The sequence below is a fragment of the Panicum virgatum genome, chromosome 1N (assembly GCF_016808335.1).
Source record: "Panicum virgatum strain AP13 chromosome 1N, P.virgatum_v5, whole genome shotgun sequence".
Lineage (NCBI taxonomy): Eukaryota > Viridiplantae > Streptophyta > Magnoliopsida > Poales > Poaceae > Panicum > Panicum virgatum.
Genome location: NC_053145.1, coordinates 6,315,877 through 6,334,898, shown reverse-complemented (window position 1 = coordinate 6,334,898; position 19,022 = coordinate 6,315,877). Strand labels below are relative to the sequence as shown.

At 48.3% G+C, this 19,022-nt stretch overlaps 2 protein-coding genes and 1 long non-coding RNA gene across 5 annotated transcripts; 2 read left to right on the top strand and 1 right to left on the bottom strand.

Annotated features, from left to right (window-relative positions):
* The first annotated feature begins 1,452 nt into the window (after window positions 1-1,452).
* LOC120654853 lies at window positions 1,453-3,125 on the top strand. 2 transcript variants are annotated; one of them, XR_005667195.1, is made up of 2 exons: window positions 1,453-2,383; window positions 2,693-3,125. It is a non-coding gene; the product is annotated as an uncharacterized LOC120654853 (long non-coding RNA). The 2 variants fall into 2 exon arrangements; XR_005667196.1 differs by having other exon boundaries at window positions 1,453-2,449.
* A 2,815-nt stretch (window positions 3,126-5,940) lies between these two features.
* LOC120654849 (cinnamoyl-CoA reductase 1-like) lies at window positions 5,941-9,823 on the bottom strand. Of its 2 annotated transcripts, none has more exons than XM_039932528.1 (6): window positions 9,421-9,823; window positions 9,126-9,280; window positions 8,841-9,026; window positions 8,399-8,754; window positions 6,447-6,621; window positions 5,941-6,257 (listed from the first exon to the last, which is right to left on the bottom strand). In XM_039932528.1, exons 1-6 carry the CDS (start codon window positions 9,527-9,529, stop codon window positions 6,192-6,194), a joined length of 1,047 nt encoding a protein of 348 aa, XP_039788462.1. In that variant the 5' UTR covers window positions 9,530-9,823; the 3' UTR covers window positions 5,941-6,191. The 2 variants fall into 2 exon arrangements, with proteins under 2 accessions (XP_039788462.1, XP_039788463.1); XM_039932529.1 differs by having other exon boundaries at window positions 6,462-6,621; window positions 9,421-9,661.
* A 6,035-nt stretch (window positions 9,824-15,858) lies between these two features.
* Window positions 15,859-19,022, top strand: LOC120654848 (chorismate mutase 2, cytosolic-like). The gene is made up of 5 exons (XM_039932527.1): window positions 15,859-16,164; window positions 17,591-17,677; window positions 17,762-17,905; window positions 18,017-18,109; window positions 18,482-19,022. The coding sequence occupies exons 1-5, from the start codon at window positions 15,961-15,963 to the stop codon at window positions 18,731-18,733; spliced, it is 780 nt and encodes a 259-aa protein (XP_039788461.1). The 5' UTR covers window positions 15,859-15,960; the 3' UTR covers window positions 18,734-19,022.

The following is a 19,022-nucleotide window of genomic DNA, read 5'->3' as shown; positions in this document are numbered from 1 at the left end:
CTGCCTCACGCACAGGTAGACCTGGGCATCCTCCGGGCCGGGTCGGGTTCGGGTCGGGCCAAAAAAAGCCCGGTGTTTTTTCTAGCGGCCCGTGCCCGACCCGACCCGGTGGCCGGGCCGTAAAATTGAGCCCGCACCCGACCCGACAGCCAGTCGGGTCGGGTCGGGTCGGGCCGGGCCTATGTAAAATGTCGGGTTCCTTCGGGTTTTTCGGGTTTCGAGTCAAAAATTTTAGCCCGTGCCCGGCCCGTCAGTCATACCGGGTCAAAAATTTTGACCCGAGCCCGCCCATCAAACTCTTCGGGTCGGGTCGGGTCGGGCTATTTTCGGGCGGGTTGGGTCGGGTCCGTCGGGTCGGGCAGCCCATGCCCAAGTCTACGCACAGGCAAAAGGGACGGACGGCATCGGCAGTTCCCCGTCTCGCGCTCCTCCTCGCGTCGCCGTCCTCCTCCCTGTCGCCCTTCGCCTCGCCTCGCCGTTCACGTCCTAGATCGACGCCGCCGCTCCTGCGTCGCCCTTCGCCTCCCAGATCGACGCGGACAAGCCGGCGCTCGCGTCGCCCTTCGCCTCCCAGATTGGGCCCCCTCCTCGGCCGCCAACTCGCGCTCCACCTCGCGCCGCCGTCCTCCTCGCGGCGGCGTCGCCCTCCCCGAGTCGCCCTTCGACTCCCAGATCGGGGCAGCCAAGGCGGCGACCCTCCTCGGTCGCCCTCGGTCCGAAGCCGACGACCTGCTCAAGACGAGGCGGCCCCTCCCCGCCGTCGTCTTGCTTCCGCCGTCCTGCTCCTCCTCGCTCTCGTCGTCGCGCCGCCTTCATCGTCGAGCCGGAAGTTCCCCGCCTCCCCGTCCCGGTCAACGTCCTGCTCGAACCAGGAGGGGAGCGCCTCGCCGTCCCCGATTCGCCTCCACGCAGCCGCCGCCCACGAAGCCCGCTCTCGATTCGTGCCCCCTGCTTAGGTGACTAGGTGAGTTCCTCTCCCTCCCCAATCCAATTTAGCTCTAAAACACGGATACGTCACTGCAGTCCCCTCTCTTGATTTTGTCCAATGCTCATTGTCCAGTATGGCATCTCCAAATTTGAGTAGTGCTGGAAGTGGTACTGCTAGTGCTAGTGGTAGTGTGGGATTTGGGGCCACAAGAACAACCGATATCAAGGCTCCGCAAGTGGTAGTTCTTATACATTTATATTGCTTTTGCAAGTTTGCATGTAAAAGATGCAGTTGGCCGGTTGCGGACTTGGAGAAGGAGCATTGTATTGTGGTGGACATTGACAATACCATCGCAAGGTAATTCACTAATTTGCTATTTTTTAGTTAATATGCATATTATTTATTTTTTTACATAAAAATTCAAAACATATCCGTATCGGGTTTTTTGGGAAAATGCCGTATCCGCGTATCCGTATCCTTCCGATACCGATACACGTATCCGTATCCGTGTCGCATAGCAGGAGAGCATTGTTACAGTTGCAATCAAAGAAGCTTGAGGGCTTCATCAATGGGGACATAACTGAACCCAAAGATAAGTTGAGCAGTGAGTAGAAAAATTGGAATGCCACTAATGCTTTAAAAGGTTACTTGGTTATTTAATTCTATGACCCCGACAATGCTGGTTCTGTTGACACTATCACTTCTGCCTCAGAGATATGGAAGGCTCTTGCAAGCATGTATTCATGTGTTGGGAATGTGATGCTATTAGCAGATACAGATGATAAGATACATTATCTGAAACAGGGGGAGCGGACTTTGATGGATGATGTTGCAGAACTGAAGCGACAGTGGGCTGACTTAGATCATTATGATCCTATTGAATTACCTCACCCAGAATGTGTGGCTTGGGTGAAAAAGTGGGTAAAGAAAAAAAAAGGGTTCTTCAGTTTTTGAGGGGTAAAACCCAGGTTTTGAAGGAAGATGTGCTGCATTATTCCATCAAGCTAATCTTCCTAGTCTTGAAGAAGCTATTGCTGCTATGGCACAGGAGGAGACAAGACTCAAGGTGATAAAAGGTAACACCTTAAATTCACCAAGTCCAGCTTATGTGGTAGCAGGGTCCCAAGAGACTAGAATCTGTTATAATTGTGGTGAAAATGGGCATTTGATTCGTGATTGCAGTCAGCCACATAAACCAAATCGTGGTAGGGGTCAGAGGCAGAGGTATGCAGAGAGGTGGTACTAGCCGAGGAGGTGCTAGTCGTGGTGGAAGAGTAAGCTTTAGAGCTAATCATGCAGTGTGAGATGGGTGTAATGCAGAATCAGTTGAAATTTCACCAAATGAGTTGGATGAGTTCAAAAGGCGGAAGGAAATCATAAAGGATTCTCAATTGAACAATCAAGAAACAACATCCTTGAGTAATTTTGTTGCTGATGCGGTTCACTCAGACTCAGGTACATTCAACCAAAACCACACATTTGATTGGATATTAGATTCAGGTGCATCGAGGCACGTCACGGGTAAATTAAATGAATTTACATCTTATACACCATACTCACATTCTTATAAAGGGGACAATTAAAACTGCGGATAGAACCCCTCGTTCTATTAGAGGCATTGGAACAATTTAGTGCACACCATTTATTACCTTATCATCAGTATTACATGTTCCATCCTTTCCTGTGAATCTTATTTCAATAAGCTCGTTAATTGATCAAATGGATTGTCGGGTGCTCCTTGATCGTGAAAATTGTTTAATTTAGGAAAGGAGGACGGGAAGAAATCTTGGAGTTGGAACTTGGCATGATGGGCTCTGGTATCTTTATAAAAGCAAGACAAGAGAAGAAATATATTTTGCTCTATCAGCTAGTGAAGATGAAGCTAAGGTGATGTGTTGTTGCATTGTCGTCTGGGACATATATCTTTTAATATCGTGAGCAAAATGTTTTCTCACGAAATGTCTAAGGTGAATAAAAGTAAGTTAATGTGTGATGCATGTGAGTACAGGAAGCACACTAGAAGCTCATATGTGAGTAGGGGTTCAAGAAGTTTATCAACTTTTATATTAATCCATTCAGATGTGTGGACTTTCCCGTCACTGCTATAAGTGGGGAAAAATATTTTGTTACTTTTATTGATTTTTATTCTCCTATGACATGGGTATATTTAATGAAGTATAAAAGTGAGGTACTTGAATGTTTTAAGGCTTTCTATGCTTATGTGAAAAATCAGTTTGGCACTTCTGTTCAAATTATCCGAAGTGATAATAGAACTGAATATGTGAATAAGGAATTTCAAGGTTTCCTTTCAAGAGAAGGAATTCTACATCAGACTTCATGTCCTGATACCCCACCACAAAATGGAGTGGCTGAAAGGAAGAATAGGCATCTTCTGGAGGTAACTCGTTCACTTATGCATACAATGAATGTGCCTAAGTTTCTTTAGAGTGAGGCTATCTTAACTGCCATTCACTTGATAAACCGTATGCCATCAAGGGTACTTGGTATGAAATCTCCTTGTGAGATGTTATTTGGGAAAAATGAGTTCTTGGTTCCACCTAGAGTCTTTGGATGCACATGCTTTGTTAGAGATCATAGACCAGGGGTTGGAAAGCTCAATTCTCAGGCTATCAAGTGTATTTTTGTGGGGAATTCATATGGACAAGAAGGGTATAAGTGTTGGAGCCCATCTGAGCGCCATATGTTCGTAAGTATGGATGTAACCTTCAGGGAATCGGTTCCTTTCTATGGTGAGTAGACTGATTTAAGTTCTTTGTTCATTGATTTAGACCCTCCAAATGGATCAGAAGATAGAGAGCAAATTGAGCCCAGAGTTGAAACTGAAGCAAATGAGAAGAGAGTTGTGGTTGGTTTAATCCCAGACTTAAATAAAGTGAACAACACTATACAAGAAGAGAGAGTACAACAGCCTCCTACAGAGAGGAATCTACAAGTATATATGAGAAGGAGAGAGAACCTCATACAACCCACCACTGTTGTTGATGAAGTTGAAAGTGACCAAGCTCGTTTGGGTGAAAATGAGAATGACCAGTTATCTGAGTCATGGGGAGAGATAATGGATCATTTGAATGACTTGCCTATTGCTCTAAGAAGAGATGCAAGAAGCACTGCAGGTTAACCTCCAATGAGATATGGCTTTGAAGATAATTATGAAGATGAGCATAGTGGTGAGGAAAGTAATTATGTGTCATATGAGTCCTTACCATCTGAGTACCAGGCATTTGTGACAACCCTGCAATCCGCACATATTCCCAAAAAAAAAACTGGAAAGAGGCAAAGCAAAATCCAAGATGGAAAGAGGCAATGCTTGAAGAGTTAGCAGCACTTGAGAAGAATGACACGTGGGAGCTTGTACCTTCTCCTCGGAAGAAGGTGGTTGATTGCAAATGTGTATATACTGTGAAACAAAACCCTGAAGGAAAAGTGGAGAGATATAAGGCAAGACTGGTAGCAAAAGGGTACAGCCAGACATATGGGATTGACTATGATGAGACTTTTGCACCAGTTGCAAAGATGAGTACTGTGAGGACCTTGATTTCCTGTGCTGCTAACTTTGATTGGCCATTATATTAATTAGATGTTAAAAATGCATTCCTTCATGGGGATCTTAAAGAAGAGGTTTATATGGAGATTCCACCTGGGTTCACTACTACTAAAATAGAAGGTAAGGTACTAATATTGAAAAAATCTTTATATGGACTAAAACAATCGCCAAGAGCGTGGTTTGATAGATTTAAGCGTGCAATGCTAGTTATGGGATATAATTAGTGTAATGGAGATCATATTCTGTTCTATCTATGTTCCAAGAATCACATAACTATCCTAACTGGCTATATTGATGATATTATTATCACTGGAGATGATACCTTGGAAGTGGTACGATTGAAGGAGAATTTGAGAAGGGAATTCGAAATTAAAGATCTGGGACAGCTTCGATATTTTCTGGGAATTGAAGTAGTGAGATCTCCAGAGGGATAGTGCTCTCACAACGGAAGTATGCTCTGGATCTACTAGATGAGACGGGTATGCTTGGGTGTTGTGCAACTACTACACCAATTGAGCAAAACCACAAATTGGGTGTTGAATCTAGACATCCTGTAGATAAGGAGAGATATCAAAGACTAGTGGGGCGTCTCATCTATCTATGACATACAAGACCAGATATAACACATGTTGTGAGTGTAGTAAGCAGATACATGCATGATCCAAGGAGTGATCACATGGATGCAGTTTATAGAATCTTGAGATACTTGAAGAGGAATCCAGGCAAAGGTTTGCTGTTTAAGAAAAATGGACATATGGATGTGGAGGGTTATTGTGATGCAAACTGGGCGAGTTGTCTTGATGACAGAAGATCAACTTCGAGCTATTGTGTATTTGTTGGTGGCAATTTAGTGATTTGGAGAAGTAAGAAACAACCTGTGGTATCACGCTCTACTGCAGAGGCTGAGTATAGGGCTATGTCACAGAGTCTAAGTGAACTTTTGAGGATTAAAAATCTTTTAACTGAGTTAAAACTCCTGGAGGCCAATTCTATGAAGCTCTGGTGTGATAACAAATCAGCTATTAACATTGCCAACAACCCTGGTCAACATGATCGAACCAAACATGTGGAGATTGATTGCTTCTTCATTAGAAAAAGAATGCCGCTTTCAGCCTTTAGCGTTGTAGGACGCACGCCAGCATGGAGCCGCATATGGAAGCCGAACTCTCTCTCTCTCTCTCTCTCTCTCTCTCTTGGCTTATTTTGGTTTATTCGTAGTTTTTATCAGATCATCAATTACAAGTATCTTGATGTTTAATGTTTAGAACTGATTAGTGATCATATATTTTGAAATATTTAATTTGAATCGATTGGATTGGACAACACATTTGTTAGCCAGATAAGGTTAGTTTTGATAATCTCACTTCATATGATCTTTCGGCGGCAAACAGGCACAGTGAAAAGGTGGATGTGGGTGCAGTGTAGCGAGGTCAACCACGGAAACATCTTCAAAAAACTAGCTAAATTCCACTCTTCAATTACCATTTAGCTATCCATCTAGCCAATCTTCAACGATCGTTTTCATTGTAAAAATTAAATTTGAGGAATGATTTGACGCATGGCAGAGTGGTATAGCGTACAAAATTAAGTTTCATAGGCCTTATAAGAGCAGTCCACCAAAAATTTAACCAATCAAATGAACCACTACACTTATTATGATAATCGGCGTATTAAATGGTCACTTCGTGTGCAAATCTGTCAAAGGTTTGAAATCAACGTCGTCAGTCGCAACTTTTGAGGCGGGGAACTGCTACTTTCAGTCACCTGCAACAAACAAACACCACAGCAAGGACAGTGAATGTGCATCAGTACAATGCTTATTATGTTGTCAAATATGTGTCAGTGTTTTGTTTTTCTCATTTTGCTTATGATCTTTAGAATAGTTGAATGTATGAAATGCAAACTCTGATAGCACTCTGAATGCTCAGTGATCTCAAATTCTCTATACTGTACCTTTTTTTTTTTTACCTCTGTGACAGAAGCCTTGGAGAGAAAACCCTTTTCCTGCAGGGATTTTACTGCTTCATAGAGGTACTCATGCGCAGGTGTGAACCTGATGCCTAGGTCCTTCAGAGGCTGGTTTGTAAACTTGTAGCCCTTCTTTGGTGGATTCACCTCATCCTTGCACCTGCAGAAGTAGCATGCAGCCAGTGGGTTAGAACTGTAACTAGAGTGCTTTCTAAGTGAAGCGATTGTTTTGTCTTGAAGAAATTTCAGGATCCAAACACCATGTATGCCTTAATATCTTAAAAATAAGTAAATGATTTCAGGATCAGTGTGCATACTTGCAAGCACAAATATGTAATGAAGGACACTTATGCATAACAAATGCATGAACATTCACAAAATGTAGCTAATGAATTCTGAATGTCAGAGTTTTCTATCAATGGGTGTCAATTTGACTACGTGACTCCGAAATATTCTGTGCACGACATCGATTCCATAGACACATTTGACTATGCAAGTATTCTGCAGCTGCAGCCTTCAGTCGAGTTCTCTGATCCATGGATACCCACCAAACAACCTTTCTAAACTAGAGTATTCGCTACTCATTAGCGCCCAGACCAACTTGGTTACTCAGAAACCGTCTTCAGTATTCATTTATTCAGATTTTAGATTATACGGCGCTGAAGTCCAATGTTAGAACAATCCGAGCAGACCTGCTGAATTCTTCAATGTTCCTAACTTCCTAAGGGTGTGTGCTGAATTCTTCAATGTCAAATCATGCTAGTGAATTCTTGCGCTTTCTTCAGATGAACAATCCGAGGCAGACTTGCCGAATTGTTCAATGTTCCTAGATCATGCTAGTGAATTCTTCAATGTTCCTAGATCATGCTAGTGAATTCTTCAATGTTTCTAGATCATGCTAGTGAATTCTGTGCATGACATCAATTCCATAAATACACATTTGACTATGCAAGTATTCTGCAGCTGCAGCCTTCAGTCGAGATCTCTGATCCATGGACACCCACCAAACGACCTTTCTAAACTATTCGCTACTCCCTCCGTTCTAAATTATAAGTCATTCCAAGAATCTTGGAGAGTCAAAGTTTTTCAGGTATGACCAAATTTATATAACAAGATAATAATATTTATGATACCAATTAAGTATCATTAGATTCTTTGTTAGCTATATTTTCATAGTATACCTATTTGATGTCATAAATTTTTGTGTTTCTCTCTATAATTTTGGTCAAACTTTGAGATGGTTTGACCCTCCAAGATTCTTGGAATGACTTATAATTTGAAACGGAGGGAGTACTTATTAGAGCAACGCTAAGAGACTCTATATCCATCCTAATTGTTAGGAATAGAGATTTTGAAGGAAAAATAGCCTCCAAGAGCTTCTCTAAGTGGTTATCCAAATATAGCCATCATTTATTCCGGATTTCTCGCTAGCCAAAGATAGATAGCGAAAATGGCTCTCTAGAGTGTAAACAAGATATAAAAAAGATGTTGGAGAGTGAAGATGTATAAAGAGCGATTTTTATGTCCATGACTCTCCAAATGATAATTTAGAGAGTGAAAATTTAGAGAGTGAAATTTAGAAAGACTCTTGGAGATGCTCTTAGCACTCAAACCAACTTGGTTACTTAGAAACCATCTTCAGTATAGATTTATTCAGATTTCAGATTATACGGTGCTGAATTCCAATGTTAGAATAATCCGAGCAGACCTGCTGGATTCTTGAATGTTCCTAAACCATGCTAGTGAATTCTTGCAATTTCTTCAGATGAACAATCCAAGACAGACTTGCAGAATTCTTCAATGTTCCCAAATCATGCTAGTGAATTTTTGCAATTTCCATCAGATTACTTAAGCCCCTTGAATGAAGCAAGCTAGCAGTGACTCATGCTCCAGAGTAGCACCAGTTCCAAGAATCAGTAAGCAATGCATTGCCATACCTCGTCGGAATAGGGTACTCCGGGAAGAGTTGAGCGAGCATGCGGCACAGCTCGCCGCGGTGCAGAGTCCGCTCGGCACAGACGTAGCGATGCCCTCCGGCACCGGGTGCCTCGAGCACCTGGACGTGCGCCTCGGCGGCGTCCTTGACGTGCACGTACGCGTGCGACTCGTTGACATAGTCCTTGGCCTGGCCGGTGAGGTACTTGAGTATGTGCAGGGTGCTGGTGTTCATGCTTGGCTGCATCAGTTCGCCGAGCACCACCACCGGGATGACCACCGCCAGGTCCAGGCCCCGCGCCCGCGCCGCCTGCCACGCGCTCTGCTCCGCGATCGTCTTGGCGTAGCAGTACCAGTTCTGCGGATTCCAACGGGCGTCAGATGCCATTTCTTTACTTGGCGGGTGAATTTTGGGGGTGAAGAAAAGACCCGATCTTAATTTACCGCGGTCTTCTTGCAGTGCTCGAGGTCGCTCCAGCTCCACTCCTCCAGGGGCGCGTCGGGGTCGCGGTGCGGGTTCATGTACATGGTGCCGATGGTGGAGGAGATCACCAGGCGCCGCACGCCGGCGTCGGCCGCGGCCTCAACGACGTTCCGCGTCCCGGCGATAATTGGCTCGATGATCTCCTCCTAATAACAGGTGGGGAGGAAGAAAGAAAAACACTTCAGCTTATCTTTCCGCTGCATCAAGGGGTGTTCTCATCCGAGCTCATCGGCGGCGGCACTAACGGGGTTGTCGTGCATCGGCGAGGCGGTGTGGATGACGCCGTCGCAGCCGTCGAAGGCGGCGCGGAGGCTGGCCCGGTCGAGCAGGTCCACCTGCAGCATCGTGAGGCGCTCCGCCGCGCCGTCGAGCGCCCAGAGGTGCGCGTTCTTGGGGTCATCTGCGCCGCGAACCGAGATCCGGCCGCCGAACCGCGCCCGACAGCCAGGAAGAAGAACCCGTCAGCCCCCATTCCGGGCGCAAGAAAGGATTTTGGGGGACGGCGGTGGAAGAGGAGGGGGAGGGAGCAGCAGCGCGTACCTGCGCGGCGGGAGGTGCCCCGGACGGCGTACCCGCGGTCGAGGAGGAGCTTGACGATCCAAGACCCGATGAAGCCGCCGGCGCCGGTGACGCACACGGTGACGGCCATGGGCGCGCGGCCTGGCAACCTCCCAAACAGGCAGGTGGCGGCGGCGGTGGCAGAGATGCGCGGACGGCGGCGAGAAATCAAGATCGATCCGTCGAGGAATTTCGCCCACGGGGGCCGGGGGGGGGGGGGGGATTTATTGGCGGGGCGGAGCGGAGCGGGTACGGTAAACTCTCGGAAATGGCGCCGAACGCGAGCAGAAGCCGCCGGTCATGTGAACCGTGAATCTCCACGACCTTTCTTTTACTACCTTGACGGCGAAGAGGACCGACCACCACCACCACCAACAGTCCGCTGCCGCCCCACTGTGTGAACCTCGAACACCCAACGGAGAACGTGTTTCTCGATCCAATCGCGCGATTATAGTAAAAGTAAGGTCCTATATAAATCCTAATCAAGACAACGGATGACGTGGCTGGGGCATCTCTTCGCGGGCATCTCGCACTCGCACATGTTGCTTGCAGTTCACACTGCTCGCCACGCGGGGGAATGGCGCCTGGCACAGTGGCACGTGGCAGTTTCTGTCGTGGCGTGCGGAGACAGAGCAGGGTTGGTGAGATGCACAGCCCAGCACAGATAGGCGGGAAAGTGGAAACGGAAGTAAATAGGAAGATGAATATTTTAAATATTTAAATTTGTTTCCGTACAAATCTGATGGGAAGAAAGTGGGAAGGAAATATGGAGATGGATATCTAAAATATTAAAATTCATTTTCATACAAATTCGATCCACTTTCATCTTTAGATAGGTAGATGGGACGGAGGAAGAATGCCGCTTTTTTGCGTGTAGGGCGCATGTAGCATGTAGCATGGAGCCACATATGGATGCCCAACTTTTTTTTGGTTTATTTGTAATCTTTATCGGTTCATCAATTATAAGTATCTTGATGTTCAATGTTTAAAACTGATTAGTGATCGTATATTTTGAAATATATTTGAATCTATTGGATTGGACAACACATTTGTTAGAGCATCTCCAACATAATTTGTATCTGGCCTTCCATCTGTAAAAATAAAAAAGAACGGTCCAAAACCCGATTCCAACAGAAAGTCTATCCCCCTCCGTTCTTCATCCCATCTTGTATCCGTCCGCCGCCGCCCTGCATTTTTGCAGGACGCACATCCGCTCGCAAAACGCCCTCCCGCATGATTCCGCCAGGCACACGTGCTGCCGTCGAGCTGGCCCGTCGCCGCGCTACCCTCGGGATCCCACCGCCGTCGAGCTGGCCCACAACTGCACTGCCTTGGGGTCCCGCCGCCAACCCTCCCTCGAGCTCCTGCCGGCCGCGCCACCCCTTGAGCTCCCGCCGTCGTCAAGCTGGCCCGCCGCTGTGCTACACTCGGGATCCCGCCACCGCTCCTCGCTCGAGCTCCCGCCGCCGCCCCTCCCTCGGGTTCCCGCCGCCGCCATGGAGCCGCTCCCTGCCAGCGGCGTGATGCAGCAGCCCGTCGCGGTTGCTCGTGGCTTCACGGTTGCCCGTGCCTTCGCGGCGGCGGCGTTCGTAGCGAGAAGACGATCCGTTCTATCGGTTCTGAGCGTGGGCCAGCGTGGGACTAAAGGAGTGGGTCAGGATCTTACGTGGACTCATTTGAATATACATTCTCCAGATTTTAGCCAGTCTGTTGGTTTCCCCATGGTTTGGAAAGCTATCTATCTTTTTAGAAGCCTGCTAAAACTCTATATTTACAAAATAGGATACAAGTTTTGTTGGAGATGCTCTTAGCCAGATAAGGTTAATTTTGATAGTCATACTTCATATGATCTTTCGGCGGCAAACAGGCACAGTGAAAAGGCGGACGTGGGTGCAAGGCAGAGAGGTCAACCATGGGAGCATCTTCAAAAAACTAGTCAAATTCTACTGTCCAATTACTATTTAGCTATCCTATCCATTTAGCCAACCGTCACTCTCCATATGTTTATACTATCCAACAAACTAGCTTTATGAGTTTGAGAGTCAAAGTTATTATTTACAACAGGGTCTCTGAGTTCTTGCACTAACAACCCTAGAAAGAATTGGGGACTCGCAATTGGATCCTTGGCTGTAGCTGTTGTGGTTGGGGGCGAAATCCGGTGGGGGGCTTGCCGGTGAGAAGAGGGGGAGGAGCACCAGGGAGACGAGGACAACTGGTTTTTGGGGTCAGCTAGGACGGATCGAGGTCAGGGTGGTGGCTTGGCATCGAGCTCTTGGTGGCGGCGGCCATGGCGGGTCGGCGAGCTTTTGCGCGAGCTGGAAGCCGAGTAAGGGGAGAGGAGGAGGTGCTGGGGTGGCTGGGCAGGCTCAGCGTCGCCGTGCTTGCGCTCCCACTCACCGCACTCCGCTCCTCCAACATTGTTCACACCGTTTTTGGTACATGCCAATCTGATAGGTAGGCAGCTGATAAGAAGTAGGCCGACGTTGGAACAAAAAGGGATGAAAAGGGTATTGGGCGCGTGGGCTAAGCGCTCCCACTCACCGCACTCTGCTCCTCCAACATTGTTTACATCGTTTATGATTGACATTGCATTGCTGCTTCTCATTAACATTTTTTGTTGCCGTGTCTTTCCATCGATGTGTAGTAATCTAAGCATAATATAACGAACAACTACTTTTAGTTATCATCGGGAAAAAGGCGATTTGTTCTCTTATCAACGTAATTGACTAATTGTTATATACTTTTTGTTGTGTTTGGGTGAAGATCCTTTAGTTTATACGATTATCTATATGTATTTAGAAGGAAAACATTGAACCACGAGAGGAACGGTCATCTCTAGTCTCTAGACTCTACATAACTATTTCTCATAGAACGTATTATGACCCGCATCAACTCTTCGAACTTCGGTCTCTTTGCATCTACATTCAGGAATGGGCCGAGGATCACCCATCCGTGATGTTAAAGTACAAGAGTTTCTTCCATGGATCTAAAATTAAGCTCATATGTTTTTTTTATAATTTTACATCGTGCATGGCAAATATATGGCACTTTTTATTTTTTTTCCAAAACAAATATATTTTTTTATTTCTCTCTAAAAATCAATACTTCACCAACAGTCGCCCTCATCAGGCCCCGCTCTAGGGGGTGGGCGGCAGGTGCGACCACTGGGACCCATGAGCCCAAAGTCATATATGTAAGTAGATATAATAAGTCTTTAATTGAAAACCTATTAGGCCAAATCACTCGTCCAGGAGACCAGATTCAGGCCATGACGTGAGGGTGAGGCTGCTCCGAGACTTGCAGTTGTAGAGTAGCGATGCTTCGTTTTCTGCCGCCGCCAGCCGCCACAAGATACGATCACGACCATGAGTTGCAGGCAGGCTGCGACGAGCCAATGGACGATCTGCTGGTCTGCTTGAGAGTGGAGGCCGGAGAGGAGTAGAGGACTAAAGGAGATGACGCTGCGATCTGATTTGCTCCACACCGCGCACGGTGAGCGGGAACTAGCAAGACAACAACACAATCAAAGTAAGCAATACTATTGTTAGTTTTTTATTATACTATTGTTATATTTTAATTGAACTATATATATATTGCAAAGTAATTTTATTATTCACTATATACTGTGATTTTCACACTAAAAATTAGTTCAACAGACCCTTAATTTCTTTCTCGTCCAGGGCCCTTAAAATTATAGACAGGGTCCTGGCCCTCATCTACCACCACCGTGGTTTTCTGCCTAGATTTTTTTTTTGAACGAACCGGCACAAGATGGTGGCCATTTCATTGATAAAGAAGGAGTGAATACAAGTAGATAGTCATGGAAGACTACATACAGGGAAAAGAAAAAAGAACACAGCCATACGGAACGACAACAATAAGGCGCGCGACGTCCACCAACAGACACTCTTAGAAAGCCGCCGCCGAACTCCCGCTGTGACCTCGCGTCAACGGAGAACCTAGAGAAGAAGACCGCACCACACCAAAAGGCCACCGTCATGCGGGACCCATCTCCGAAGTACCGCTGCAGAAACCACACTCCACCTGACAGGATGAAAACACCAGATCCGGACCTCTCACAGGTTGCCTCGCAGTCTCGCAAAGGCAAGCCTTGCCACGTCCGCCACAGCACTCCACGTCACAGATCCGTTTCAGAAGTCACCATTAGGATAGAAGCGGAGTTGCCCCGCTTCCTAGAGCTTCCAAAGAACAGCCATGCCCCAACCAAAGACCAACATCACCTCGTTGCTCCACCCGCGCAAAAGACTCCCGCCGCCATGACAACAAGCCAAGGTAGTCACTTGCGCCGTCTTCTGATGATGAATCACACCGAAGTAGTCCAGCAGAGCTGAGCCACCCGCCGCAATCTGCTGCAAGCCAAGTCGTCGCACGATGTCGATGCCGCAAGCGCCGTCGCCTGACGTTGTCCCGCACCGCACTAACAGTTGCCAAGCAACGCCAACCGCCACGGTCCGCTGCCAGCAGCCACACCGACGAAGTGAGAAAACCCTTGACCGCCACTAGGGGTGCGAATGCCACCGCGCGAGCTTTGCAACCCCCATGAAGCTCGCCAACCTGCACAAGACTGTGCGACTCCACCACTGAAAGGGGCCTTCCATGAGCCGTCGTCACTGGGAATGCCAGAGCAGAGTTGGGTCTCAAGAGACGACGCCTCCAAGGAGGGGACGACGCTAGTGACGCCGCCGTCGCTCGTCCAAAGAACTGGACAGGGGTTTCACCCAGAGAACCCGTGCCGCAGGGATGGAGATCCAAGATGACGCCCCTGACGGGGAAAACGACGCCCTAAGACGCTGCCGTCATCGCTGCCAGCAATCCAGGCAAAGGTTTTCGCCCAGAGCATCCCATCTGCACCACAACACGTACCCCACCTGAAACTCCCAGGACCACGACCGTGGAAGGCCTTACACGGGGGCGCCGCCTACGGACGTGCCTCCTCGCACCTCGCGCAGACCGCCTTCCTGCCGCCGCTGCCGCACGCGAGTCACCGAGGCCCTCAACGGCCACCGCCGTCTTCACCCGCGTCGAAGAAGCTGGCCCTCGCCGCGAGCCGGAGGCGGGCATGAGCTTGGGAACTCCGGCACGCTGTTGGCCACCGGAGACCACCTGGCCGCCGCTTCCCTGGCGCGTCGCAGAAAGCCACCGCCGTGGCCGCCCGCCGCTACCCCGGCCCGTCGAACGCCGCTGCAGGTCGCCAACACTGCCGATGCCACCAAAACGGCGCCCCCAGATCCGGCCGCGGAGGGTCCGGATCCGGTATTCTGGCGGTCACCACCGACGCCAGACATCCTCGCGGTCAGAAGGACGCCGTAGAGCAGCCCCGGCCGTCGCACCCATCACCACAAGCTGCTGCGCCGTCGCTTGGCCGCCGCACCCAAGCCTCTGCTAGAGGAGCCAGGCCGTCGCACCCGCCGGCCTAGTTGCCGCCGCAGCCAACCATCGCCGAAAACTGCTGCAGGCCCCCAGGACCGCGCCCCGACGGGCCGCCAGGACTGGTGCCCAAGCCGCCGCCGCCGCCTGCCCCGCGTGCCGCCTCCGTGCGCCGACGGGCCGCACCCACCGCGCCAACCGCCGTGTAGAGGGCCGTCGCACCCCGGCCGCGGGAGCCGTCGCTGTCATGCCGCACGTGGGCAGGCCGCGGAAGCCACCGCCTCAACCAGGCCCGTCGCCACAGCGCCCCGACGCGCGGAGGCCCGAGCTATGCCGAGGCCCGCCGCGCCGGCCACAGGCAGCGTGCAGCGCCGCCGCAACCAGGCCCCATCGCAGCCGCAGAGCCCCGCCGCGTAGAGACCCCAGGAGAGCAGATCAGGCGGCCGCATGGGCGGATTCGGGCTCACACGGGGTGTATCCGGCCGCGAACCATCGCCGGTCCGCGCCGCTGCGCACAGGTGCATCCGCACGCCATTGACAGGACCACCATAACGGAGTGCGCGAGGGAGGGAGAAGGAGGAGAAGGGAGGGGGGCGGAGCCCCGCCGCCGCCTTCCTTGCGGCCGCGCGGACTTCCGGCGGCCGCTCTGGCGACGGCGAGGGGTGGGGAGTGGTGCTAGGGGGCGGCGGCGGCGGGCGTTGGGTGTCCGCCCGAGCCGCCCCGAGGAGGAGCGACGCGGGCTTGAAACTTTTTACAATGCAGTGTTGGGTTTTCAAAGACCTTCTAATTTTTTTAAGAAATTAAAACACTGTCATCTAATTTTTTTAAGAAAAATCTTCTAGAAATTAAAATACTGGAACTATTGCCAATACTGAACCATGCTTTCCCACGCGTCCACGCAACGCATCGAGGGAGAGGAGTCATGCTTTCTCACGCGTCCACGCAGGAGTGACGTCTGACCACTTCCACCTCCGGGGTGGACTTGTGGACTTCCTTTAAAAAAAAAAAGACTTGTGGACTAACTGACATTCCCCATCATCCACCACCACCGTGCCAAAGGCCCAAAGCACCCTCCTTTCCCTTCTGCGCCCTCAAAACCATCCCGCAGTTCACGATCCGATCCCATTCCTCGCCATGGACGCGGCGGGGGGCGAGCAGCTGAGCCTGGCCGCGGTGCGGGACGCGCTGGTCCGGCTGGAGGACTCGGTGGTGTTTGCACTCATCGAGCGCGCTAGGCACCCGCGCAACGCGGCGGCCTACGCGCCTGGCGGCGGCGGGGCGGGAGGCCGCTCTCTTGTCGAGTTCTTCGTCCGGGAAGCAGAGGCCCTCAACGCAAAGGCAAGCTTTTCTTTTTCGTGCCTCGCTTGTTCCATCAGTTTGCTCTATTGAGATTTGCATTAGCCGGATGAACCCAGTGGAGCACTGGAGGGGGCAAAATCACTGTTTTCTAAAGTTATTGATCAGGCTGCATCTATCTTTTTTTATACTGTTATAATGTGGTCAATTACCTATTTTTGTCTCACGAAATGCAATTAGGGCTCTGTTCGGATCCCTCTAGACTTTAGAATCAGCAAGAAGTTAGGTTTGCTCAGATTCTTGGATTCCATAATCTATGGTAAAATCAGGAATGTTTGGATCCATAGCTGGACTTTAGAATCTAGAGTGTTCCAAACAGGCCCTAGGTCTGATCAAACTATTAAAGCAGTAGCTGCCTCCCCCCCCCCCCCCCCCCCTGTAATTGTATGCATGATGGCTTTCCTCGGTGAAACCATCTTACCAGGTTAGATATGGACTTTGGTTCTTTGGGTTCTGTTGGCACTTCCCCACTTTTTTTCTTTTTTTGAAACGAACCAGGCAGAGCTGCCGATTATATTAAAAAGAAGGAACAACGTCCAGACTGGGTACAACAAAACAACAACAAAGACGACACCGGGCGGTTGGATTGGGACATCAGCACGGCCACACAACTCTACTCAAACTCTAGACAACAAAACCACCACTCCACTCGACGACGGCAGCAAAGCCGAAAGCACTACCGCAGCACCCACCCACAGTCCACACTCTTGAAACCGTCAAAACCTCAGGCGTAACCCAGCGTCTCCACTTGGCTTTCCACTGTTTGTTGATTCAAACAACTTGGTACTTGATCTTGTCTCTATTCACTTGATTCAAATTCACAAGGCAAGAAAAGTAAATTGCATTTCCAAACCTGCCCTGCAGGTTTCAGCATACTAATCAACATGATCACAGTTCTGACATATGTGCAATCTATATTCTCAAGTTAACAAGTATGAGATGATTATCCTAACCTTTGTCGACTGTAAAAATTGGGGGGAAAGCGCAACATTGCTATGCTGAAAACTGCAGGGCAGCTCAACTTGGTACTTGATCTTGTCTCTATTCACTTGATCAAGTCATCTAACCAAGGACGTGTTGGCTAAAATGTAATGTGATTAATCATTGCTTATTGATACTTTACTGGACATGGAAAAGGTCAAAACGTTTGTTTTCTCATTTGTCGATTGTATTGTGTCCAAACCTGGCAAGCCAAGACAGATTAACAATATCTTCTTAGTTAAGCTGTCTAGCACAGAGCCACAGATGCTTCTGGTTATGGAGGCACATATACTGCAATATACACCATTGCTGTGCCATCTCCTACAAAATCTCAATTCATCTGTGAATTTTCATATACTGCAGCAGTCAACCATTTTTGTTTTGTGCAATCCCGAACACAATCTCAATACATTTTTAATTCTCATAGGCTGGACATTATCAAAAGCCAGAAGATGTCCCATTCTTCCCTCAGGGTCTTCCCTTGCCTCTCTTTCCTACCAAGAGTCCCCCAAAGGTACTCATCAGTCATTAACCATACAATATCAAGAACTGATAGTGATAATCACAGAGATCTGAGCTTCTATTGCTTTGTTATTAGGTTTTGCACCCTTTAGCCTCGTTGGTCACTGTGAATGATGCGATTTGGAAGATGTATTTCGATGAACTGCTCCCCTTATTCACTGTTGATGGAGACGATGGTAGCTATGCAGAAACAGTTGCGTTGGATTTTGCATGTCTGCAGGTATGAATTCCATGTTAGAATTTCTTTTACTATAAGAATATTTGCAAAATGCGGGATTGTATACTTCAAAATTGATGTATGCCTGTAAAGTACGAGGTTCTTTTCTTGTAGGTTCTATCAAGAAGAATCCATATTGGCAAATATGTTGCTGAGGTGAAGTTCCAAGACGCTCCTCAGGATTATAGTCCACTGATACAAGCAAAGGTTAATCTACTGAACATCACATTCTCTGCCTCCCTGAATTACCTTATCCATACAGAATTGGTCTATTTGCTGGCAATATAAAAAACATCTGGTGTTCCCGAGGGCTATGTATACTGGTGAACCTTAATAGTTGAAGTTCAACTAAGAAATCAGCTTAGATTTCCCTTCAAACGGCTAGCTTTGTATTTCTATGTTCTTTGTCACAAACTCACAATCTCATATATTGACTGCTGTACATTTTCATGTCCTATTCTACTACTTTGTAGGAATTATTGTAATGCATGGTTTTTTCTCGTCTATCTGCTTTGAAGTGCTTTAGATGTTAAACTCCAGAACATGAATAATTTATGCTTTATCTCACTGTCGATGCAGGACAGCAATTCTCTGATGGATCTGCTCACATTCAAGGCAGTCGAAGAGAAGGTCAAGAAGAGAGTAGAGAAGAAAGCCAGGACCTTTGGACAGGACGTCACCTTGGAGGTCAATGCCGGCAAGCAACAAGTCACTGCTAGTGACAGCGAATGCAAGGTCGATCCTACAGTGCTCTCGAAGCTGTATGACCAGTGGGTGATGCCATTGACGAAGGACGTTGAAGTCGAGTATCTCCTCCGCCGGCTCGACTGATTGCAAATCGCTGCAAATATTATGTGTGATTTCCAGTTGTGTCATCAGAGTGTTGTGTGCTTGCCTTTTATCATGCTATATTCAAAGCAAGTATCGAATTGTTTGGAGCTATGTAAAATTGTAGATGCAAGCAAGTATCAACTGCTTCCATGATTCTTAAGCGGCTGTTGTTCATCTTGAGGGGATAGGCATCATAGTAGAGCATTGTTATTCTGGTTCTGAAACGTATCATGTTTCTTTCTTAGTACCTGACAAATACTAAGCAACATGATCACAGTTCTGACATATG